Source organism: Aythya marila (genome assembly GCF_965140915.1).
Source record: "Aythya marila genome assembly, chromosome: 1".
Taxonomy (NCBI): domain Eukaryota; kingdom Metazoa; phylum Chordata; class Aves; order Anseriformes; family Anatidae; genus Aythya; species Aythya marila.
In genome coordinates this window covers 126202889-126228077 of record NC_139042.1, presented here as the reverse complement: position 1 = coordinate 126228077, position 25189 = coordinate 126202889, and the positions used below count along the sequence as shown (strand labels likewise).

Sequence of the window (25189 nt, the reverse complement as noted above, 5' to 3'; positions counted from 1 at the left end):
CATCTACTTTGGGCTGTGTGTTTTGTTGTCCTTTACCCCCACACCCTTTGTACTGTGACTGCTGTCTTCCACGCTGGGGACAGAACCAGTATGAGTACAAATAGTATCAGTGCCTGAGTTCTTGGTCATGGCTCAGACAACCTGGTATGTGTACTGCTGCAGAGGTGTTGGATTCTTTTTGCTGTGTGTGCTTTGATTAATATAATTGAAGTTCTACCACAACTTGTGCCTGCTGTAGCCCCACTTAGCATCTTGTTTGGCTTTGGTAGCGCAGGCATTCTCCACAAAAGTACTCTCCTTGATCCGGTGCTGGGATCCCAGAGGTTCCTGCAAGCAATTGCCTGGAGCACTTCATTTGCTTGAGAGTTGGGCCAGGTTCAGCAAATCTGTTAGCTGGGTTTTACAGGCTATTGCAGTGCTACTGCATTGGAGTTCCTTCCCAAGGCCTAACAGTGAAACAGGATTGCCTACACTCATTAACAGAGAACAACTCAATGCTCGCAGTCCATGCCAAATGGAAACCTTTATTAGCAACACAAGCGCAAAGGGGACACAAATAGTTGTATGACTGAAACTGATTTATGTCAAACAAACTGCATTACAGGTCAAATGATTTCCAAGGAAGAAAGTAAGTCAAACTTGATTTATTTTAGTTGAAACAGGAAAGTGTTAGAGGAGAAAAACAACATTTTCCTAGGAACCATCTTTAAAAGAAAATGGGACAAAACATGTAATGTTGGACAGGGCAAACCCGTACAGCCTAGCCCTCTTCTGCTGGTTAACACTGCTGTGTGCTGTGCAAGCCCAGGCATGCTTCACTGTGGAAGAACAGAGATCAGAAGGTATGGGCATTATATACCATCCAATCGTGAAAGCATCTGAGAAGGAAGACAGTAGTGTTTGGGGGTTTTCTCTGACAGTTTTTTGTGTACAGTACATGAGTTGCAGATGTTTTGTTCCTGTTCCCTTTGTGCACAAAATAAAATGAAACCTCTACAAAAGAGTTAATTGGAACTTCTGTACTGTTCCTTGGGCAAAAGATGACTTCTCTTTTCTTTTTCATGCCCTGAACCCTCAAAGTGACAATCAATAGACTGGCAGCTACAGTCAATGCTTCAGACTATTTCCAGTGCTGTCAACTTTCTGTGAAGCGTACAGCTGCTCAGAGAAGGAGCCACATATGCTCTGTCTCTGGAGTGGTGCAGTTATATTTTCATTGTAACTCATTGCCTGTTCATCCTTGCCAGCCACTGCAATTCACAGCATTGGAATTAGTTGTTCCTTTCCATGCAGCAGCAAATGTTGTTTGCTGCATCCTGCTCAGCAGCAACTGGTGCCAGGTAACTGGTACCACGTAACAGGGCATGATTTGCAAGCTATGTTTGTGTGTCCTAGTTACAGCACACAGCAAGTGAGGAGTCCAACAGTCTCAGACAATGGGGATGTTTGTAGACAAACTATTCACAGCTTTGGTAGTGAGGTTCAATTTACTATCAAGAAAATAAAGGGAGGGGTTTGTTTGGTTTACCTGAGAGATAATAATGCTGCTGGCCATCCCTGCTCCCATTTTTGTGATCTCTTTGCTGAATGCAATTATTTCGATTACTCTTCAGGTATATTCTGGTATTTGCTTAGAAATGTATGTAGCATCTCAGTGCTATTCAGTTCCATAATTCACTTGCTAGTGAGTGAGCCTCTGGGAATATGGATGACTAGAGGGCTTCCATTCCTTTCAAAACCAAGTGCCTCCAAGCTCCTAGCAAGACAACTGATGTGATTATGGCTTCAGGATGGTGCACGTTTTGTGGATTGTGTTACCTCTTGCACATAAGCCTTGGAAGGGCCTCATACAGTCATACAGCCCATTTCCCTATCACAGGGTCAGCCACATGGATCCCATGCCCGAAATGTGATACCTGCTGCTCTGTTCCACAGACTTGTTTTGATAGTTCCCTGCAGACAGTTTTGCAAGTGTTATATACACTCTACAGAAAAGTAGCCCTAGCAGGAGCTGACCACCAAGGCAATTCAAAGGGATTCTCCCTAAAATGCCATTGTCTACGTTGAAGGGGTAGGACTTGTCATGAAGAAGCCAGTGTTGGCCACACAAGATATGCCTAAGTCCTGCTCTAAGGTGGCAGTTCATACTAAATTTCTACTTTAGTGTGTTTTGTTCTCTTGTGAAAGACTTCCTTCATTCCCTTTGCCCCCCAAAGGAATAGAGATGACTAGAGTTGGGAATAGGGAAGTTTGTATTTTCCAAATGAAACTACAATTGAAACAGTCTTAAGCCTTTCCAACCCAATTAAAAAAAAAAAGACTTAATGTGCTCCCTGACATCAAAAGATTCTTAAAAAATAACCATGTATGTGTATGTGGATGCCCTTTTTAAGAAGGGATCATCAAATATACTTGGTCCTGACATAAGTGAGAGCATACTGTAAACTGTTGGTGTCATTCGGCAGATTCATGCAAAGCAGTTCACAGCGAGAAATAATCAGATGCACAAGTAGAAGAATATCAAAGAAGTATGATCTGAAGCTGCAAGATATGGTGACTAATGACAGAAGTCATTAGCCTAATGTTTGTAGGGGAAGTATTTGCCAGTCATGCCAACTAATACTGGTAAACACATCACAAGTTGTATCTGCCAGGCTGTAACTCCACTGTTTATAGTGTTATGTTAAACTACAGAATCCAACAGCTGGTTCAGGGGAAAAACAAACAAACAAACAACAACAACAAAAAACAGACACAGAAATGCATGTATTCAGCTCTGGTGAGGCCGCACTTCGAGTACTGTGTGCAGTTTTGGGCCCCTCAGTACAAGAAGGACATCGAGGCCCTGGAGTGTGCCCAGAGAAGAGCTACGAAACTGGTGCAGGGCCTGGAACACAAGTCCTGTGAGGAGCGGCTGAGGGAACTGGGGGTGTTTAGTCTGGAGAAGACGAGGCTCAGGGGAGACCTTATTGCTCTCTACAGCTACCTGAAAGGAAGGTGTGGGGAGCTGGGGGTCAGCCTCTTCTCACAGGTGATAGGACAAGAGGTCAGCCTCTTCTCACAGTGATAGGACAAGAGGGAATGGCCTCAAATTGCACCAGGGGAGGTTTAGTTTGGAAATTAGGAGACATTTCTTTTCAGAAAGAGCAGTCAGGCACTGGGATGGGTTGCCCAGGGAGGTGGTGGAGTCACCATCCCTGGGGGAGTTTAAGGAAATGTTGGACATGGTGCTTAGGGACATGGTTTAGTGGGTGACATTGGTGGTAGGGGGATGGTTGAACCAGATGATCTTGAAGATCTTTTCCAATCTTAATGATTCTGTGATTCTATAAGTGTTTGAGAGGAAGAGAGCCAGTGGTGTTTAACCAGCAGGATAGGCAAAATGAGGATATCATGACATTCTATGGGCAGATGAGGGGACATTGTGAAGTTTGGATAGTCAATAGATAGTTGTGAGATGGAACAAGCCCCGATGTGGTACATCTTTCCTATAGCTAATAAAGAATAGACTTTGAATTTATCATACAGTTATGCTCTAGGATGCAAATGGAAAAAAAGAAGTGACTCATAACCACTGTTCATCCCAGATGAGTTCAGAGTTGTCTGGTCTGAGCTGATTCTGCATAGTAGTCTAGTTCTCATTTCCTGCAATAGTAGCAAAGTTGATGGGCTGTGAAATGCCAGGACTTGAGGTTGATGATGTATTTGTGTCCAATCACTAGATCTGATGTTGAAAGAAAGTTGCTAACAGAGCAGAAGACTGGGTATTATAATTCATCTTAACATTTAACATGAGTGGCAGGCTTGCAGACTGGTGATACAGCAGAGGTGATAGGAATATAGCTCTCGGAGCTGAATTGCAGAGAAGAGCAGCCTGGTTACCATGTGTAGCTTTGCTGTTCACACAATATAGCCTAGTAGCCAATGATGCAGTAATAAAGCCCAAGCATCCATTGGTGTCTACCATACTCTACAAATCTAAGTTCAGTATTTTTTTTTCAAAGGTTTCTTAGAATTAAGAACTCTAAAAGTGCTCTTGCTGCAATTTTTCCCCCAATAAAATCCTGTTCTGCTCTGAGCCAGCGAAGAAGTAACAAAATCCAGCTTCCCAGAGTGCAGGTGAGGGGACTGGCCACAGAGCCCTTCCCACAAAGAAAGGAGAGTGGAGTGTGTTCACATTAAGGAAAAGAGCTAAGGGAAACATACACAGCAATCTTTGGAAGCTTCTGGAAAAAGCACTGTCCTGTCCATAGAACAACTGCAGACTGTTCACAGTGACTCTCTTGTCTCATGAACAGAGGGTATTGTAAAAAAAAAAAAAAAGTCATTAAAGGATAGAGAGAAACAGAAATCAGGGGACTAGGGACAGATAGAAAAACAAGGAAAAGCCCACTCAGCACATGGGGACAAGCAGAAGGTCTAATGAAAGTAGGGAGAGCTCTCTCAAGGTGAGACACTCCCAGTAACAACAGTTCCCAGCACCCATTTGTCTTTTTCTCCCTCCACGGTGAAAGCATCAACCCAGAATTTGGCAAGGTTAGGGGCACGTGAGCCTCACCCTCATCTCTCTCATATGGCAGCAAGTCTTCTCAGCCCCAGACACGGGGGATGCAGTCAGTCACTGACCAGGCTCTTCAAAAGCATGTAGAAAAGGCAAATCTTGATTCAGTGTTTTAAATCTCAGGACTCCTTCCTCCAAGTCGATGCAACACTAAGAAGGGGAAAGCTGGTTACTTGCTGGACATTCCCGGTAGCAAGTACCTCAGTCTTATGATGTCTGACAGGGGAAAACCTGTATAACCATCAAGCATCCCACTTTGGATTTGTAGCAACCTCACAGTTCCCCTCCCTGTTCCCTGTGCAGCCTCTTTGCTCCTATTCCCTCCAGTTAGTTCAACTCTAAACCCTTCACAGGGCCACCTGTCCACCTTCCTTCTTCTCATCTGACCTCATTTGAGATGACGTCCTCACATCACCCAGCCTTTCAATCCAGTGCTTTTCCTGCTTTATGCATCCAACCATGTGGCTCCATGGTATTTGACAGGCAGGCACAAGCTTCCTGCAGCCATGTTCTGAGGGGCACAGAAGCCAAGCTCAGCAGAGCGCTGATCTTGAGCTCTGAGCTGACAAAAGGAGAGGACTCTCTCCATCTGTGCCCAGCTAACGTCTACTGAATGTAGCAATACAGCTTCACTTGGCTCAAAGACAAGGCTTGTTCCCGTCTGTATTCAAAAGGCAACATACACATATAGTCATATACATATAGTCATAGACATATAGTGGTATAGTGTGCCCTGCCTTTCCCAGTTTCCTCTTCATTTTCCTCTTCCCATTTGCAGCTTGTGTGGTTGGTAACTGTGCAACAAGCATTGCGAGTGGCACTCTGGAAGGCCTGACCATGAGAATTTTTGATGCCTCCAGCAACCAAATCTGGAGGACTCAGTGAGAGGAGGCCTGCAAGAAGCTGTTCCTTACCTTGAGAGACAACAAAGTCTGGAGACCAATGCAAAACTCCAGCATTTCATCATCTAAGAAGAAAGAAGAGACTGATTAGGCTCAAAACTATGGACACTGCCCTTCTAAAGAAAGTATCCCTCTCCTACTAGAAGTGAAATATGAGAGCATCTGGTTCATTAAGTTATATGGTTAAGAACTTCTTAGTATAAACTTAATCACAAATATCAAAGAAAATGATGAATTAAACATGCAAACATTAACAAGAAGGTGGTAACAGTAACAAAACCAAAAATCAACACTTTTCTACCACTGACTGTTGAGCCATTAAAGGAGTAACTTAGACATAGCCCTGTAAAGGCTCAAAATGAACTTCGTAGCTGATAAGAGGGAACTACCATTAACATAAGTATTATAGAATATTTGAGGAGGCTTGTGGGATTGTTTGAAACTCATTATGAGATACCAGAAAGGTAGAAAGGGCTTTTTGGTTCATGTAAAACTTGCTATGGGATGTTTAGTGGAAGGGCCAAGGGCAGGAGACGGTAGGAATCACGGTGAATCAGGGAGGAAGAAGAGTGGGAAAATGGAGAGAGGGATGCAGGGATATGGGGACGAGTCATATGTAAGCAGGCTATCTGTCAGTTCACCTGTCTGACTGAGCCCTGCCCCTGGTGATTGCAATCTATCCTATCTTCTTATTAAATACCCTTTTTTTGTATAACTATCCTATGCGCGAGCGCTGCAAGTCTAAGTACCAGCAAGTGGAGAAGAGGCCGTAAGTCGAAGGGCCGATAGGTCTAGGTGTCAGCAACTGCAAGAAAGGGATACAGCTCACAGGGCCCATAGGCCCAGGTGTCAGCTACTAGAGACACCAGTGTGTAAGAGAGGTCTGGGTGTAGTCCTAAACTGGGGAAAACAAGGGAACCTCGAAGAAATTAGGAAGGCTTATAGCCTGGTAACTATGGAAGGGAGCATAGGCCTGGATGCAAGCAACTGGGAGAACTGTGATGTGTGGTGGAAGGTCTGAATTCCAGCAACTGGAGAAGGGACTATGGGTCACAGGGCCTGTAGAGCTAGGTGCCAGCAATTGGAGAGATTATCATGCAGGAGAGTTTAGAGTGTCAGCTGTAACCAGGGTCACAGGGCCCAGAATTTTATAAGCCAGCACCTGGAGAGGACAAGCATATGTATGAGAGGTCTAGAAGCCACTAAGTATAAAGACTTGGGTGTGTTCGTATTTCCCCAGTTAATTTAATCTTGAATGCATGTATGTTTATTTTTGTAATTTGATAGCACACTTAAAGCTGATCTTGTCAGTGAGTAGGAAGAGGTCTTTGCTGCATCTGGAAAGGCTGTTTTCTGGATGTGTGCCAGTGGCTACTGATGGGACATTTTCTCCTACAGCTCCTGCCTTCAAAGGGTCCTGCCTCAGGACAACAGGGGAGACTCAGCACACTGGAGCTACTCTGGTTCTTCCAGGGTGCTCCCTGCAGAGCACCTGCCTCAGAGGCAGAGGAGCACATGGACAAACACTCTGAGATATAAGCTGTATCCTCTACCAGTTTCTCTGATAATTTCATCCAGCCAAGGGCACAAGTGCCCATTGAGACAGAGAACAAAGGGCACCAGAGAATTTATCAAGCAGTCTGGATAATCTATGAAAGGTCCATTTTAGAGACCTAAAATAAATGGATAATTTTCCACATCCTGGGTTGAGACCAAACAGCACCAAAGTTCTCCCCTCTTTCAACATCAGACTCTTCCCTGTACTCTTTTTACATAATTTGCCTTTGGTTATGCTGAGGATATACACAGCAGATAGAAACAAATAAAAGAATATCCTCAGCTGAAAGGGACTCACAAATGTAATGAGCTTAGCCAGCAATGGAGGTTACCATGTCACCAACCTTCTACCACCTTACCTTTTTCCTAGAGATTCATTTAAATACCCTTGGCAGAGCAACAAGAACATGGGAAACTGGGGGAGAGAGAGCAGGGTCTGGCACTCTCACCTACAACCAGTGCTGAACACAGCACTTTCTCCAGGCCAAATTGCAATTCCATATGTTCTACTTGGCCAACAATGTTGTGGATGGGAAGAGAAAGGTCTCCACAGTCCTTGACAGACACTTCCAGCCTGTGGGACACAAGAGGAGTTATTGCTGCAACTGGAGAAAAAGGAGAAACAGGACTTCTCACTGATACCAGTGCTTGGTCTCACTGTGAACAATCCCACAAGAGGAAGAATCTTTCATGCAGCATGTCTGTAGGCAGATTCCAAAAAAAAGATTATAATGCAGTACCCAGTTGGGTTCCTCCCCAGTAAGGCTGATATTAGCTGGTCAGCTTTACCATGCAGTGCACACAGACAGAATGACACAGCTCCTCCTTCTAGTCTGGGGTCTGCACACAACTTTTTGAGTGCTTCTGATGCCTTGCCCTATCGGGTCAGCCCCCGCAGGCTCAGTTCGGGAAGGATGGCATCCCGTGGGAGGGACCCCACAGGGAGCAGGAGCAGAGAGTGACCGTGAAGGTGCAGCAGAGCCAAAGCATCAGGGACTAACCACAGTCGCTATTCCCCTGCCCTGTTCAGCGGGGGCACATAGAAGAGAGTGGATTGGGGAAAGGTGTTTTTAGTTTGCTTTTAGTTTCTCACTGCTCTATATTGTGGTAGTAATAGGTAATAGATTATATTAATCTCCCTATGCTGAGTTTTTTTTTGCCTATGACAACAATTGTTGAGCAATCTCCCTGTCCTTATCTCAGCCCTTGAACCCTTTACATTGTATTTTCTCCCCCCTCTTCTTCTTCTGAGGAGGAGTGAGAAAAGTTGTGGTGAAGTTCCGCTGCCCAGATGGGTAAAACCACCACAACATGCAATGCTACTAGTAATTATCATTATAGGATTAGGCATCAGGGGTACCCTAAGTCCTTTTCAAGTGGTTGTGTGATTATTTTTTTTTGGTTGGTTGGTTTTGTGTTTGTTTTTAGCCATCTCTCCTTTTCTAGTGTGCAGAGACTTACCCCAACTGGTATAAACATCTCTTGGAGATGAGATTTGGCAGACATCCAGTATTAACAGTGGCTTTCAATACCTGACCTTGGCACTAGAAAAAAAAAAAAAAAGAAGAAAAAGAAAAAAATAACACATAAAACCAGATAATTACTTCAGGCTCAAAGTAGATATACACACTCCTTCAACAGTGTGACAATCCCTTAGACTCTCCTTAGCAGCACAGCCAAAGGTGTGGTGTTTAGGCAGTAGTCAGAAGGCAGGAGACTCATCCAAGGCAATGACAGTCTCCGTGGTGCTCTGCAAATATCTGCCCGGGCACTTAACTGTTATTAGCAACTTTAACTTAGTGGTATTCCAGTCAAGAAAAACATACTTATTATTTTGTTCAGAAAACATGCATGGATTTTATTAGCAGAGCAATAATTGATATAATGAAAGCTTCTAAATAAACACAACCATGTGGTACATCCTTTACAGGCTTCCTCTCTCCATTTCGTCTGGTGTCACAGGGCACAATGTTCTAGGGCTAAATGTCTGCTCTCAGTTGAGTATTTTGGGGTTCCATCTTCCAGAAGATGTCCATTGGAGAAGCAGAAGCATCCAGACAAATATCCCCAAATTTAAGGCAGTTCACAAGATAATTGGCCCACCCATGATTCCTGAATTCAAGAAACAATCTGATCAAGAGGTGTCTATTTTGTATGAGACTTAAGTTCTTAGACCGATCTTTAAGGAAACACAACACAAGCACTTATCCTGGTTTTGGCTGAGATAATTTTCTTCATAGTGGCTGGTATGTGTTTTGTTTTGGATTTAGGAGAAAAGCAATAATAATAACACACTGACGTTTTAGTTCTAGCAAAGCAGTACTTACACTAAGTGAAGGACTTTAGCTTCTCATACTGCCAGAAGGCTGCAAGAAGGCTGTGGGTACACAAGAAACTGGGATAGGACAGGAGAGCTGACCCAAACTGGCTAAAAGGATATCCCATACCCTATGACATCATGCTGAACAATAAAAACTGGGAGGGTTGGCCAGGGATAGGGACCTCTGCTCAGGGATGTCAGGGATGGGATGGGTATTAGTTGGTGGGTGGTGAGCAATTGCATTGTGCACCATTTAAAAAAATAATATATATATATGATATTATTAATGTTTTCCCTTTATGTCCTATTAAACTGTCTTTATCTCAACTCATGAGTTTTACCTTTTTTTTTTTTTTTTTTTTTTTTTCTTTTTTTTTTTCTTCTGATTCTCTACCCCATCCCACTTTTGGGTGGGCAGTGAGTGAACAGCTGTGTGGTGCTTAGCTGCCTGCCAGGTTAAAACAAGGCAGCACTACAGCTTCAATATTCACAGCTGACTGTGATCTATGATCAGGAGAGTATGAATGCCATGCAGCAAAGTCATGACTGCATGATCTTACTGGAACAATCCCCAGTGCCTTGTCCATTTATTTCTTCACCCACTTGCAGTAGAAAGAGAACAGGAAATATGGATACTATCTATTTTCTGTCCCCTCTGCAAGGAGGTCCTAAATGACAGGCCAGAGATGCTGAATTAACAGCAGCTTTCATATATGGTAGAAGCCTGAAAAAATAGTTTTGGCAAATACATTAATATGGGTTATATTCAGTGGGGGGGGGGGGGGGGGGGTGGAAAGGAGGAAAATGACTTAGTAAAGGAACTGGAAAAGATGGAGTAACTGCCACCTGCAAAATATGTCTTGCACCTACTTATAGTGCCTAACCATACGTATTCTTAATGTCTCAGTTCTTCAAGGCTCTGTCTTCTTTCACCAATACTAAAATAATGAAGTAGCATCTTCCTCTTGGGAGGCTTATTATCCTACTGCTGTTGTTAATGTTTTGCATGTGATTGCTTCTCTTCCAGCCACTGTGGCACGCAGTGCTGTGAGCCACTCAGAAGCAGCAACACACTTGTCATAGCTCCCCCCCCCCTTATGCTCACTCCTGAAAACAGCTTAAATGCTTTAAGTGGATCAGTATGGCTAGCAGAGATTCGCAACACATCATCAGTAGGGTCAAGGAAACTGTCTAAATTTCCTGATTTCTTAACTAAATATGTTTATGCTTATTACATCAGCAAGAGCTATATCCAGTATTTCCAAGGTTTTATTCTCAACAGTGTTCTGTTGGTGAGTCATTACAAAGAGAAAGGAGAAATCACCTCCTGTGAGAGATACTGTAATGCTGCAAACACACAATGCCATTAGTAGCTTGAGTGCTAGTTGCACTCAAGGAAACCTCAAAGGTTACATGCTGGAAACTTCAAATCTGTTTTGCCTCGGAGCTCTTCCTGTGATCTAAATGCCCAGACACATCTGTAGTACATCAGCATAGAGAATTTCATCATCCTGAACCACATTCTTAGAAAGGTCATTTAGTTGAGAAAGTCATCACTCTGGTAACTGCAAGGCCACTGGAGCTAGAGATCTTGAGCTATTTTGTTTTATAGAATTCACCAAGAATCATGTCAGACTCATAGATGTACTTATGATGTGTATTTAAAAAATGCTGGTGGTTTTAGAAGGATGAGCATTTGCCACGTGTGGTCTCATCCAGGAACAAGGAGGGCAGTACTCAGTTGTATCTACACAGACATATATTTCAACAGCTCCTACTTTGGTTATTATACATTTTCCTTTTTAATGTAAAAAACCATATCTTATTCATAAGGTATTATGTCCAGTTGGTTAACAAACCCATTTGGCTGCAAACGTTTAGGACTCCTTACAACACAAAAGTAAGGCAGGTAATGCTAGCAGGTAATGCTAAATACTTAGCAAAGTGAAACCAGAACAGATCTCAAAAACTTCTGGCTGCCAGTACCGTGCCTTCTCCATTATGCACCCTCCCCACAATCTGAGCCATCTCAGCCATACTATCAGCTACATTCAATTCAAGGGTGTTCTTTGGCACATGATATGGAAATTGCCAGAGACCTACAGAGTCATACATTGGAAGAACTCAAATGACCTCATACCAGCTGGAAGATTCATGAAACAGAACCAGAGCACAGAAAACCCAACCCCCAGCAGCTCTCCCTGCAGTTCTTTGCACATTCGCACAGGAATATTCTTTCCAGCTCCTTCACAAATGAGCAGTCCTATTGCACTCCTGAGCAGCTTGAACTGCTGTCCCATGGTAATACAAATCACGCATGATCTAGCTAGTAGGCGACACAGACCAGCTGATGCCTGTTCCCAGAACACACCACATTCTGTTGCTCTTTATTATGAACATGCCTCCTGCTTCTTGGCACAAATATGCTTTATGTAAGTGGGGGAGCATGCTAGAGCCTCACAGAAGGGGACAAGCTCCAAAGCACTCTATTTAGAAACTACTGACTTTGCCAATACTTTTGCTTGCTTAAGAAAAAAATTAAATAAAAATACCCATCACGGCTCCAGGCTGTCTGGCAGGTTGAGTTTAAACAATCTGGACTAAGAGTTGTGCCTGCCCATAGAGATCCCCAAGGCCAACTGGAAATATCCCACCTCACCTCATGACAGCACCTGTTTGTGGCAGAAGTAGTAATACAAAACTCAGGCTTTTAGAGAGAGAACAGTCTGGAAATGGACTGGACCCAGAGGACAAAATGTATCCTCTTCTGTCTACTTTTGGAGCTCTATAATGTCTGTGCTGCCTGACCCTCACAGACATACCAGCCCAGCCTGGAAGGATTACGGATGGGTTAAGAGACACAGAATAAAGCATAAACTGCAGATGCTAAGATACATCTTTCTCCTTGCTCTGTCCTGTGCCTCCTCATTATCTGAATGGGCATATTAGTCATGAGTGTGAGGTCAGGCATGCTGCTGCATCTGTCCAGACTACAGCCTGCCAACGGTGTCCAGCTGAATTAGCACCTTCTCATTAACAGAAATGGATTCTACTGAGAAGGAGTTGACCATTCCCATTGCTCACAGAGGCAAACTCTACATGGCTCAGCTACAGAAAAGGCATTAAATCAGCTCTTCCAAAACAGAAAACCCAGAGTATGAGCAGCAATTTCTAACAAATGTGGGAGCAGGCAGAACTGAGATGGATGAGCTGTTATCATTGTTGTGATAATAAACCTGAACTGTATCACTAGGCAGGCTCCTGTGTTTTGCTCCAAAGCAGGCTGGGAAAGCTGCAAGATAAAAACTTGCTAGGATATAACAGGACAGTGATTACTCTGTAGAAAAGAACAATTCAGACCCTCCCATTTGGTGGCAAGCAGCCCTGCAGATACCAGCTCCAGCAGCCTCACGAAAGCTGTCCACCTTCCTATTACACCACTAATCATTTACTCAGAGAACTCACCTGGGGACTGAGGAGAATTCTTGGCCCAGTGTACCAGAAATGTGATGCAGACTAGGTAAGGAGTACACAATGAAGTCATGAGCACCGTAAGCCTTCCTGGACTAATAGGACTTTTCATCACATTGCTTACTCTCATCTCTTCCCCCAGAAGTTTTACGCTGTTACTACCAGTTTCCATTAGTCTTTATTTAAAGGTCAACTGAGTAGATTTCCAAAAAATAAAGAGGGAGAGGAATCAGTAAGGATCATCATTTATAAACAGTTTTCTGAAATAATGTCAGCTCTGAGGTCAAGAAACTGCTTTTAGCAACTAATATTGGTTAATCCCCACATTACTTTCACATGGAGGAAAAGCAGCCTTGGGAAGCAGTGGAATCTTTCAGCATCTATTTCCAAGTCAAGACACAAGCTCCACCATAAAAATAACAGCTTGTTTCTACTGTGCAGATGGCACTCATGTGACAAGCTTTCCAAACTGCTTTACAAAAAATGCCATAAAATAGGTATACCGCTGAAGTACCAGGTGAGTAGCTTACCTAAGTAAAGAGGGTGAGCAACTCTGCAATAAAATTATTACAGACTGTGATCTGTGATCTTTGGAAGTATAAAAGGCCTTAGGCACAGGGAAACTACAACTTGTTGGAGTGAAAACACTCAGTCTTGGCAAGGGTTTAGTAGCAAGGGGGGTGTTGCGGGGAGGGAGGGGGGAAGTGGGAAGCTCTGTGAGAATAGTCCAGGGCAGAAAAAGAGAAGTGCAGGAAAAGAGACAACACCTGTGCAAAAGGTATTTAGTTCAGGGAGAGTTAAGTGAAATATTAGACCTATTTCCTTAACTGTGATGTGTGTTAACCTACCTCCATAAAGAAACATGTAATGTGTATGACAGCACAGGTATAGTCCTTAGAATCACAAAAGAGGAACGATTAGTGGATTCTGACTCTATTGCCATTGGTATGTGATTCCTGTGCCTATGCCTGGCTGTCCTTGTTTGAGATACACGCCTGACAAAAACACCATTTATCACTGATGTTCCTCTTCATGAGCAATGTAGAGGGTTGACTAAATTAAAAGAAACACTTTCATTTGTTCAAAAAAGACACTAGCTACTTGGAGAAATTGTACTGAATGCCATTCATCCTACTCCAAGTATGTTAACCTAGCTACCCCAGGGTCTAAAACCCAGGGTAAGCAATGACTTTTTGCAACAATAAAGGTTGGAAAACAAACTATGCAATAATTTTGCATGGTTTTGAGACCTGAGACCTGAACATGTCAGAAAGCATCAGGTTCATAAGATAACTCAATTCAAGTTCATAAGATAACTAATTCAAGTTCATAAGATAACTAATTTTGCCAGCTGAACTTTTAAAGGTGTATATGCTTTCGCTGAAAGCTTTGCAGTCTACCATGTGATAATTTTTTTTAGGACAAAGTACTGAAAAAGACACAGCTGTAAAATGGATTTTTATATCAGGTCAGTGTTCTGTATATCTTTGATGAGTCTCATATCTGCACATCAGGCAGCATTAAAACCCACTTTTATGAGACACAGGTTTTGGACATGCTCTTTTATCTGTAGGGGTCATGGAAGTGTGTATTCTGCTGTATTGGTGGATATAAGAAGAAAAGGGAGATAAAAATACTGCTTCCATTGATAAATCCAACAGTGCTAATTCAAAATACTGTTAGTCACTTTCTTTGAAGGTCCTTTGACACCAGTGAGGATCTAACCAGACTGGATCCAGTCCATGTAAATCACTAAGGGCACCTGTCTTAGAGTGATAAAGAGACATTCCTTGTTTCTGTACGCAGTTATGCAACACTTCATATCACAGGAAAGCTGAGCACCAAACAAGGAGATGTGAAGAAGTTATTTTCTTTTATCTTCAAATATGGACAACCAGAATGTATGTGGTAGAAATGCTTTCCTGTGTCTGCTGGAAGAACAAGATCTGAGCTCTAGGAGAGACCACATGGGAAATCAGCTTCAACTGGCTTTGCTATTAATAACTTGGAATGGCCCTTGGGAGTGGGAACTCAGTGAGCATTTGCCATCACTACGAAATCAGCAGCACCGTGTTGTTGCCTTACCTGGCACTGTATTAGCAGGGCTGAGGTCTCTTTTGTCCTGTCCTCTCCCTTTTCCATCTTTTCATCCCGGTCTTTTGCCAGTGGAGATTGAACCCATGCAGACCGAACCCTGGTCTCGCCCCGCAGCTTGTTCAGATTGCCTTCCATGAGGCGCCGCTGGACCACACTATGCGGCTGCTGTCTCCATCACAAAGAAAGAGAAATCCCAGCTAAGTATAGTGCTAAGGACTAGGACATTTGCTAGCCCAGGAAAGCAGATTGCAAATGTTTGGCCCACCTGATCGTCCTTATTCATGACAGGATTATCCCAAGAAATATTCTTTAAATCCCAATTTTTATTTATTTTGTTTTTTTCTGCAGCCCCTATGATGATTTTAAAGTATTGGACTGTCTGTGACAGGCAGGTCTCTGGGATGCAGTTGTTGAAGGAGAAGAACATCTCATGTATGCTTTCCCCACATATATCTGTTCCTTCAGCTGAACATGCACTCTGCATGCTCATACCTGTGCAGGTATGCAAATACACTACCTGGTGTGTGTATGCTGACACCCAACCAGACACATTCACACCTTCTAATGGGGGGAAAGGAAGATGAATGACAGCATGTGTGTAATGCACCTGTGATAAGAAGGCAGGATTCCAGAAACCTTAGGTGTACAAGCATTTATTTGTAGTGAAACAGGAATTTTTCACTGCATAGGAAAATAAAACTAGCCTCTAATGTAATTCAGAGTCTGTCTCTGTTTTCTTCCATCACAAGAGATATTATTTTGATTCCTTTCATAGTTGGGAGAGCATCTATTAAGCCCTATGTTGTTCATAGCTACAGGGAGTGCCACCAACCAGATCAACAGCTGAGGATCTGCTTTATTCCTAGATCATGTAGAAGTAGCTGTTTCACTTTCCTCTCTACTGGGTTGAAAAAGGGGCAATGCATGAAAAGGGAAGGAAAATGGTGAAAACCTTTTTGTTCTGACATTGCATACATACGCAGCCAAGTGTTGCTCTGGAAATAAATTTCCCTTTGATGCTCTAATTTTTCCTGATATTATTCCAATGCCTCCAGTCCCTGCAACACAGGGAATCAACAACAGGCAGCATCAATTAATCATACGTGTTGGAGCTAGTTTTGGTCCATTCTCCATGTACTAGGACCCTCTCTGTTTTCTCAGAGCAACTGAGCAGAAATGTGAAGAAAGACAATGAATCTAAAGCGGCTAATAATATGCTATAGCATAATCAGTTGCTTTTATTGTTTGAAAAAGAAAAAAAGGAAGGAAGGAAGGAAGGAAGGAAGGAAGGAAGGAAGGAAGGAAGGAAGGAAGGAAGGAAGGAAGGAAGGAAGGAAGGGAGGGAGGGAGGGAGGGAGGGAGGGAGGGAGGGAGGGAGGGAGGGAAGGAGAAAGAAAAAGAGAGAGAGAAAGAGAGAAAGAAAGAGAGAAATAGAGAAACAGAGAAAGAAACAGAGAAAGATCAGTTCTCAGATGGTGCAGCAGGTTGATGTAGGAGTTTATCAATGTGCAGGCAAAACATCTGAGCCAGACCAGACCTACCAATGGGCTGGGCTGTTGTAACCCTGCAGGTTGTGTATGCTTCAGACTACCTTTACACTTGGTTAGAGTGATGAGGCCATGGAAGTGTATGCATTGCAACTTGAACTGCACACTGATTCGTCAGCTTTGTCCAGTGGTTGGAGCAGCTGTTAGAGGCTTTTTGGTCACGTTCAACATGACTCTTTGCAAAGTGCTAAGTCCCTTGTGCTTCTGTTTCTCCACCACCCAAGGGGCAAGAGCCAGATCATTCACATTCTGCTTGAGAAGCAATGTAATAGTTGAAAAAGTGAAGCAAAGATATCCCTCTATTCCTCTTCCTGGTCTTTTCCCAGCCCACTGCACAGGTCCACAGCACATCTGGCTGTTGAACTGCACTCCTTAAATACTCCGAGCACAGTGCCAGCTGGGCTGCCAACTAATGTCTGGGCCATGGGAAAAGGGCAGGGAACCACCAGCAGCTCTATAAATTTCCATACTCCCTCCTCTGTTTTCTCTCACATTCTGGCATGTGAATGACCTTCCCGTTTCCCTGCAACCTTTCCCACAGAAAAAGCAGGCCCTTTGCAGCTGATCTCTCTGTCCCTTTCTTGTCACTCAGGATGGGAAGAGGCTAAGCACTGATGGGGAGTAGATACGCTTAGGGACTGGAAAGACATTTAATTCAAGAGCAGACTTCTGGGGCTCTCCCTGACTTCTGTATCACCAATGAGATGGAGAAATGGAGAACATTATTTCTCCTGAGCTGGTAAGGAACTATGAGATGAAGAGGGTGATGAGAGAGGATGTGAAGGGAGTTGTGGCAGACAGCAGGAAAGGATACCCTCTGAAGACTCTCAGGAGGATAGGAGGAGGTTCCCAGTGCAACTCATCATTTTCAGCCTCTCCAGTGTAAAATCTCAAGACACTGCTATGATTAGTGAAGTGATATGAGCTGGAGGTCCTGATTTTGGGGAGGGGAGAAGCTAGGTCTTCAGACTTTCTTAGTACTTTCAAAATATTTTAATTCATGCAGCTATTTTTTTCCACCAAAAAAAAAAAAATTTTAAAAAAATCACATGTAATTGTGATAAAGCTGAAAATGTGAGGTCTCCACTGAAAAGTATAATTTCTCTTTTTTGGAGATGTGATGGTTGCATCAAATTCCAGACACTGCTGAATGCATTGCATAACCTGAATGCACAACCTCAATACACAGAAAAGATTGGAAAAAATATAACCGCCTGTGTTTATAAGAAAACATGTCATTTTTGAAATGACTGGGGGCCTTGCCCTGATTTTAGGACTTGGAATGCTGCCACAGCAGGAGTCTCTGAGATTGTCAATGGAGACATGCTTTGGGAAATTAAAATCACTTCCCTATACAAGTGCCACTGGACTCCAGGGTGTTTTTCACTCCCTCCAAGATCAACTTCTCCAGTAATGCTGCTGCTCTGTGTTCAGTGCTTCCTTCTTTTCATCCAGAAGGGAGCCAGATGAATTTTGGCAACGGGGGAGTTTTGCATGGGACTGATGGAGTGTTTGAAAGCATATTCTGTCCTCTTGTCTATTAAGAGCCCTCTGGCTCTGGTTACTAGCATATGACAGAAGACTCTTCACTGCCTTTTATCATTCCTGCAGGATATGGCAGAGACTGTGGCAGGAGTGAGCACTGGACCAAGAGGACTTCAGCTCTATTTCTGGTCCTGAAAGAGGCCTGTGGAGTGACCTTGGGCAATCTCCCTTTATTTCACATTTTCTCCAAGTGCGAAAGGGGAAGAAAATATGAAGATCATTTATAAAGCCTACAGTATTCATGAGCTCAACAGAAGAATTTTGGATTCTAATTTTCAGCCCCCAAAATGTCAGTAATATCACTGTGGCCCATCAAGTTGCAGAGACTGCTGAATGCGGGACACTGCTCTTGGGAATCTAAAGCCTGATTCTTCTCTTGCTTCAAGGCAAGGCAGAAATGGAGGTAACACAGTTACCACATTCACCCCAGGTATTGCATTATGTGCATGAACTTTGCACAGGTATCACACTTTATTTTGTGCCTTCTGCCACCAGTGGTAAATTTCCGTAGCATAAAAGATGTTATGCTTTATTTACTGCTTGCTAGGTCCATGGTAAAAATGTTTCAGTCATTCTGTTACAGACCATGCATGAAATATGCTGTGTTTTTGAGTGGCTGACTGTTGTTCACATGTGAGAGATTCTCATGTCTAAAAAGATTATGTATAGATTAAAGATTAACCAGCAAAGCTGGTTATAATAGGAAATTCTAACAATGCCTGTCTCACTAGGGTAAGTATTTGGCACTTCAGATGTTGTGCTGCCAGTATCCTAACACCAAGACTGTCATCTCTAATATGCAGGGCAACACAGTTGTCATTTTTGGGGCATGTTGTGGTAGGAGTCGATATCAAAGCAAAGCAGATAGACATGTTTTTCTCTGCTTTTGGGTCTGGGCTAAACAAACATGCAGTAGAACACTCAAATTTTCCCCAACCCATTCCCTGCTGAAAACTGTACAAGGAACAGTGAAATATGTGGTCTGGATATCCAGCTGCAGCACTGCATTATGCACAGGGTCATTGACAGACTGCCTGTGCTGCCAGACAGGATAGAGCATTCCAGACTCCGGCTTGGTTGGATCTGCATCTCCACAGGGCAGGAAAGGCCCTGTTCCTTGCCAGTGGGTCATCTTTGTGACTCCCCTGTTACAATTCAGGCAGTGACTGTGTTCTGACCCTGAGGCATACTCATAACTAGTCTCTGAAAGGACCAGTCTCTGAAAAGGAGTCCAGGTGAACACCAAGTTGAACATGAGTCAGCAATGTGCCCTTTCTGAGAAGAAGGGTAATGGCTTTCTTGGCTGCATTAGGCAAAGTATCACCAGCAGGTCAAGAGAGGTGATCCTTCCCCTCTACTCAGCACTGGTGAGGCCACACCTGGAGCACTGTGTCTGGTTCAGGAGCCCCCAGTACAAGAGAAACATACGAATACTGGAAAGAGACCAACAGAGGGCTACCAAGATGATCAAGGGACTGAGCACCCCTCCTATGGGGAGAGGCCAAGAGACCTGTGACTGTTCAGCCTGGAGAAGAGGAGGCTCAGGGGGATCTTAGCAATGCCTATAGATACCTGATGGAAGGGTGCAAAGAAGGTGGAGCCAGGCTCTTCTCAGTGGTGCCCAGTGCCAGGACAAGAGTCAATGAGCACAAACTGGAACACAGGAAGTTCCCTCTACACATCAGGAAACACTTTGCCACTGTGCAGGTGATGGAGCACTGGAACAGGTTGCCCAGAGAGATAGTAGAGTCTCCCTCCTTGGAGATCTTCAAAAGTTGTCTGGACATGATCCTGGGCAATGTGCTCTGGGTGTCCCTGCTTGAGCAGGGGAGTTAGACCAGATGGCCTCCAGAGATCCCTTCCAGTCTTAACCATTCTGCAATGCTGAAAGCAGGATATGCTGCTCTGAAAGGCTGGGACAGCATGCAGTGAAGTCTCAGGGCGACTTTAAGGAGCCACCCTTGCAACAGATGAACCAGGGAATTTCATCAGCAGCTGGGGCAGATGTGAGAAGTGTGGTGGGAATAGGAGAGCCTAGCAGCACAGAGCCCACAGCACTGACCCCTCACCTGCATGTGGCAGAGCTGCTGGTCTCAGGTCTCAGCAGAGGGGATGACTTCCACTCAGACCCACACACCCAGGACCCTGCCTGTCCCACAGACTTGTGCCCTAGTGCTAAGCAGTGCCCTGTTGCCAGCAGTGGTGTGGCCTGCAAAGGGAGCAGGGAAAACAGAAGGAAAATGACCTGAGGAGGACAGACACACACAAGCAAGCCTGATGTTGCTCCAATGGTTTAAGAATACAGAAGAAAGCACTGGATATAAGGAGGGGCACCCTCTGCCATAGCTGAAATAAAGGAACTTCCTGACACTGAGCCTGCCCCTGGCCCACCCAGGGGCATGCAGTGAAGTTATCAAGAGATTCCACAGGAACTGAATCCCTGTATTGCCATGTTTCCCTGGGGAAGACCCTCCAGACCACAGATTCTGCCTGGTCTCCTGGAGCAGATCCCTCCCTGATGCCTCCTGCTCCACATCCCCACGGGGAGATGTCCCAAGGCCTCACTCCCACGCCTCCTCCCCACAGATGTCATCCATAGCTGCTTATCACTCAAATTGCCTGCACTCTAGGCTATCAGTCCTGCCATGTGCTTACCCCTCCATAAATCCAAAGAGTAGGGGGAAAGAGAAAAATACAAAAAGGTGACAAGGTCAAACATAATCCTCTAGGAATTTTATGAACTGTGCTTCCCTGCCAGCTGAGTCCAGGAAGGAGTGTGTTTGCTTTTGAGGTGAACCATACAGAAACATGTGGAACTTTTCAGAAAAGTCCCACATGAAAATGTAAATGTTAGATGAATATATTTATATACAAGGTGAGCAGAAAGTTGGATTCTGGGGAGTCCTTGCACTCCATGTCTGCCTGCCTCTGTGAAGAGTTTATTCCTTACGGGGATGCATGGGAAGATGAATGCAAAAAGTAGGGGATTTATTCTTTCTTTCCACTCAAACCTGCTTCTAGGTGATGCTGAGGGTCACTTTAATTTTTGCTGAACCTGTGATCCTTTGACAAGCCTGGCAGCATTTCCCAGCTGGGACAGGGAGCTATTAGGATGAGGACCCACACCCAAAAGGGTTCCCAGTGGACTCACCAGATCCTTGGAGGTGCCAAGCCTTGTCAAGCCATCCAGGGGCAGCAGGTCAGCAGAGTCCTTGTGTACAAATTGTGTGGCCTGTTTAAGGCGCCTCTTCTGTTGCAGAATAGCTTTGTTCCTCAGCTCCACTTCACAGTCCTGTCGCTCTGGGTCAGGAGTACCCTCACTCTGTTTTTGCTCCCCATCTTCTTGCTCCGGTGACAGGGGGCAGCTCTTTCTTGTGCTCATAGTGAAGACTCAGGTAAAACAGGTCCTTCTTTGTATGCTGGGATGCTCTCTACACTTGTTTCCTGGTGTTTGTGCTTTTCAAGCTGACTCAGTCTCTGAACTCCCTTCTGTTTCCCTTCCCCACAGCTGTCCTCCTCTCCCTTTCTCTGCCTTCCTTCCTCCTCTCTTAGTTAAGACTCATCCATCTCTTAAATGCTATGTGCCTTTTTCTCCTTTTGTCCTCTCCAGTCCCCCAGTGTCCCTCTGTTCTTCACCTCTTCTCCTTCTCTTCTCCTGCCCTGATTGCAGCTCTCCCCCCGCCAGGCAGTAGGTCCTTGTCGTAACAGAAGAAGCCCCACATCAGAAACCAATCTCCATAAATTACAGCAGAGCTGGCAAGATGCTCTGGCTGGAAAAATCCAGCAGCAGAGGGATGGCCCCACTGCTGGGGGCTGGACTTACCTCCCTCAGTGTCTGTGTGCGTGTGTGTGAGAGAAAGAGAGAGAGAATACACCGCCTCGTTCCCCACTGATACGCTGAAGAGACAGTAAATATCTGTGGCAGGCTGTGCAGTTCAGTGTCTGCTGGGGAACGCTGACGCATCTCAGTGAATCTGTAAATACTGGCAAAAGCAAGGTTCAGTCTATGAGATGATGCAGTGCCTTGGTAAATGGGATACAGCATCCACCTCAGGGCTCCCGGCAGGCATGCCCAGTCTCATTTCTGCAGAGAGTGTCATCATGAATTTCAGATAGGCTGCGCTGAAGGATTTTACTGTGCAGCTTGAATGAAATGCTGAAGGCCTGATTTTTGCTTCTGGGCAGGGCAAATTTATTGGGCCTGACTCCGCCTTCATTTTTCCCCTTCTCCATCTAAAGCGGCTCCCCCAAGGATGCATAAGACTAAGATTACTGTATTGCTGAGACCAGTGGACTTGTCTCCCCATTTACATTGAATAAACTATGCTGACATTGCTGCTGTGTCTCTCTCTCAGGGGAGAGAGGACATGACAGAAATCCTTTTCTCAATCTTCTGCCTCCACATTGTCATTTTGTCCTGATTGATACTGCAGCTTACCCCAGTCGGCACTAATTCTGATGCCATGTACTGAGGAGGAAACCATTTTACTTAGCTATGAATCTGAGCATAGCATTACATTTCCATGAATGAACAGCTGGATTTAGCAAGTGAGGGGTGCTGCTCTTGCATACACACAGAAGGAATAGCAGCAACAGAATGTGAAAGTTCAAGATAAAGGAGATTTTATGATGGTCTATTTTTTTTCCAGCTTAGTTATATGTAACACTGCAACATTACTGATACCAATTATTTCTATGATGTTCTAGATTGTGTATAAAAATATAACACTGACTATACAATGTTAGGAAATAAATCCAAAAGTCCGTGTAAAGAGATGAGTCTAGTCACCCACTGTGAGACCTCACCGTGGTCACATAAACTGCAAAGTTGCCCCAGTGCAAAACAAACCACATTGCATACCTTTAGCTCCCTGGTAGTTATCACAGTGTTAGCAGTTCTCTTGGGATCCCTGGTCCTCAAATGTTCCAAGGGAGGCTGGTCATTTTTAGAGTAATTCTAAAATTTGAACAGGTTTACCTTGCTGTTTCCCAGTATGCTGTTTCACACAGGTTGTCATGGTTCCCTCAGCACCAACTGACAGAACTAGATTTAGCAGGAACGGGAGTAGAAATATGTTCTACTAGGTAGCTCAACTTCTGCTGGCAGAAATGGCAGTGCCAATTTTCTTAAAGCCTCAGAACGGGCCTTAAAACTGCAAAGTAGAATATAACATCTTACAGCCAGATCCCCCCCAGTCCCTGCCTTGAAGCCTATGGGCAGAGTTACACAGCTTCCTATAAGATCCTTGACCACCTTGGAAGAGTGTGCAGGCACTCAGAGTTCCAAGCCCCAGTTCCTCCTCATAGCTAGCTATATGCTTCAAGTAGGACATATCCCACCCTTTTATAACTTATTCTTGTTCTGTGCTTTGGTGAAGCCCAGTTAAAATTGTCTTGCATTGCAGCTGTTGCAATTGCTATTGCTGGAGTATTCCTGCTTCAGTGTCTAGACCCCTAACCTTGTCCCCTAACTCAGAAACTATTTCTCTCCTAGTCCCTCATAGGGGAAAATTCTTCAAATGTTGTTTAAAGCTTTCTCCTCTCCTTCATCCCTTCTGCTCCAAAGTGTGGGTCACTTGACTTTTTGTATCCTGTGATGTGCTGGTTCCTAGATCTGGCAAAGAAAACCCTAGCATTATTATGGAGGTGGACTCATCTATGTTTATATCTTCTCCTTTCAGAGGCATGTTGGGTTCTATATCTCTGGCTTTTTCTATTCAGCTTTTCACTTTTTCCATCCCATTCTTGCTAAAAAGAGCCTGATTGTTAAGTAGATTAGGTACTTTCAGCTTTTCTCTTTTTTTTTTTTTTCTTCTTTTTTTTTTTTTTCCCAGAATCAACACTCTTAAAGGTTTTCTAACGAAGAACCAGACCACAGTGTAGCAAACTTAAGTTTATTCCCAGTGGCTATGCCTTTCCCTGGGAAATGCTGAAGAATTCAGAACTGGTGCCCATATTTCTGAAGAAAGGCATTGGAAAACAGAATTTTCCAGTAGCCAGCTGAAAAATCAGTTTTTGCATCCAAGCAACAAGGGTAATATTCTAACCAGCTATACCGTTGCTGAATCAACCAATGAATACTGCCTGGAATATTGAAGGGTAGTAATAGATTCCTTTGCTGAAAGGTGTAGTTCCCAAATTAAATAAAAACACAAAATTAAGACTTTACATCTCACTGCCAGGATCATTACGGAATATCCCAGCTGTTTGAAGAGCTGCTGTGTTGAAGACTTTCCATGGTTTGACTTTGAATTTCACAAGCTGAGTGTCTTTCACCACAGATATTTTTTGTATCTCAGTTCTGGGAAGCTTTACCTAACCTAATCGCTCCTCTTTAAAGTATTCTGCTGCTTTTGAAGCTTCTAATACTTGTCACTTTCTTAGAGATTTATTTCTGACTTTGAATTTTCTTTCTTTCAACAATTTGGAGATTACTAGTTTGTCCTCTTGTAGAGCCAACACAGTGTATTTGGGAGGGTGGATTATAGATAAAGAGCTTTACATTTCCTTTGTATCAAGTAGGGCTGTTACAGAGCTCAACAACAGCCCATACATAATGTAGCCAGCCCAGAGGTTGTTTCCACATTACACCAGTTTTCAAGGCACTGTCTCAGTTTGGTAGAGCAAGCTGCAAGTTACTGTGGTAGTGCCACAGGGTTAAGCAACTATGCCAGGGCCAGCAGACTCCTTGTGGTGGCCCAGTATAAAATCACTATGAGAAGACTTTCTGTTCAACCTCTAGTATTCTGTCTGCAACCTGTGCACAATCTGTGGATGCACAGATGGTGCAGAGGAAGAACAAGAGCACAAATTTTATTCAGGCAAATTATGCGTGTTTCTTTCTCTCTTTCCATCTCCAGAAACAAACAAAAAAGCATGAAAAATGCTTCTTCTGATTTGAATTCTCTCCAATTTGTCAATTTGGATAACAAAATATATTCCTATTCTTCAAGTAATGAGTAACCAGTTACAGTATTTATGTCTGTGAATGTCTGGCAAATTTTCTTGAGATAATTGTGATCTCAAATATATGTAACATTTTAGCTCAGCTGCCCTGCAGCAAAGTGTGTCCTGTCAGTAAGGTCATTCAGAAAGTACTTCAGTTTGCCTAGGTATACCTTTATGGTCAAGTCTCTATAATCATCTCACACAGGGGCTGGTTTTATGAAAACAGTGTGGCAAACTTCAT

The 25189-nt window shown here is 43.9% G+C and overlaps 1 protein-coding gene across 2 annotated transcripts; it reads right to left on the bottom strand.

Moving 5' to 3' along the window:
- Positions 1-1088: 1088 nt before the first annotated feature.
- Positions 1089-22106, bottom strand: NRIP2 (nuclear receptor interacting protein 2). Of its 2 annotated transcripts, XM_082751825.1 has the most exons (6): positions 21152-22106; positions 14897-15073; positions 8482-8564; positions 7470-7594; positions 5476-5528; positions 1089-4711 (listed from the first exon to the last, which is right to left on the bottom strand). In XM_082751825.1, exons 1-6 carry the CDS (start codon positions 21380-21382, stop codon positions 4619-4621), a joined length of 762 nt encoding a protein of 253 aa, XP_082607951.1. In that variant the 5' UTR covers positions 21383-22106; the 3' UTR covers positions 1089-4618. The 2 variants fall into 2 exon arrangements, with proteins under 2 accessions (XP_082607951.1, XP_082607952.1); XM_082751826.1 differs by lacking the exon at positions 14897-15073.
- Between the last annotated feature and the right edge of the window lie 3083 nt (positions 22107-25189).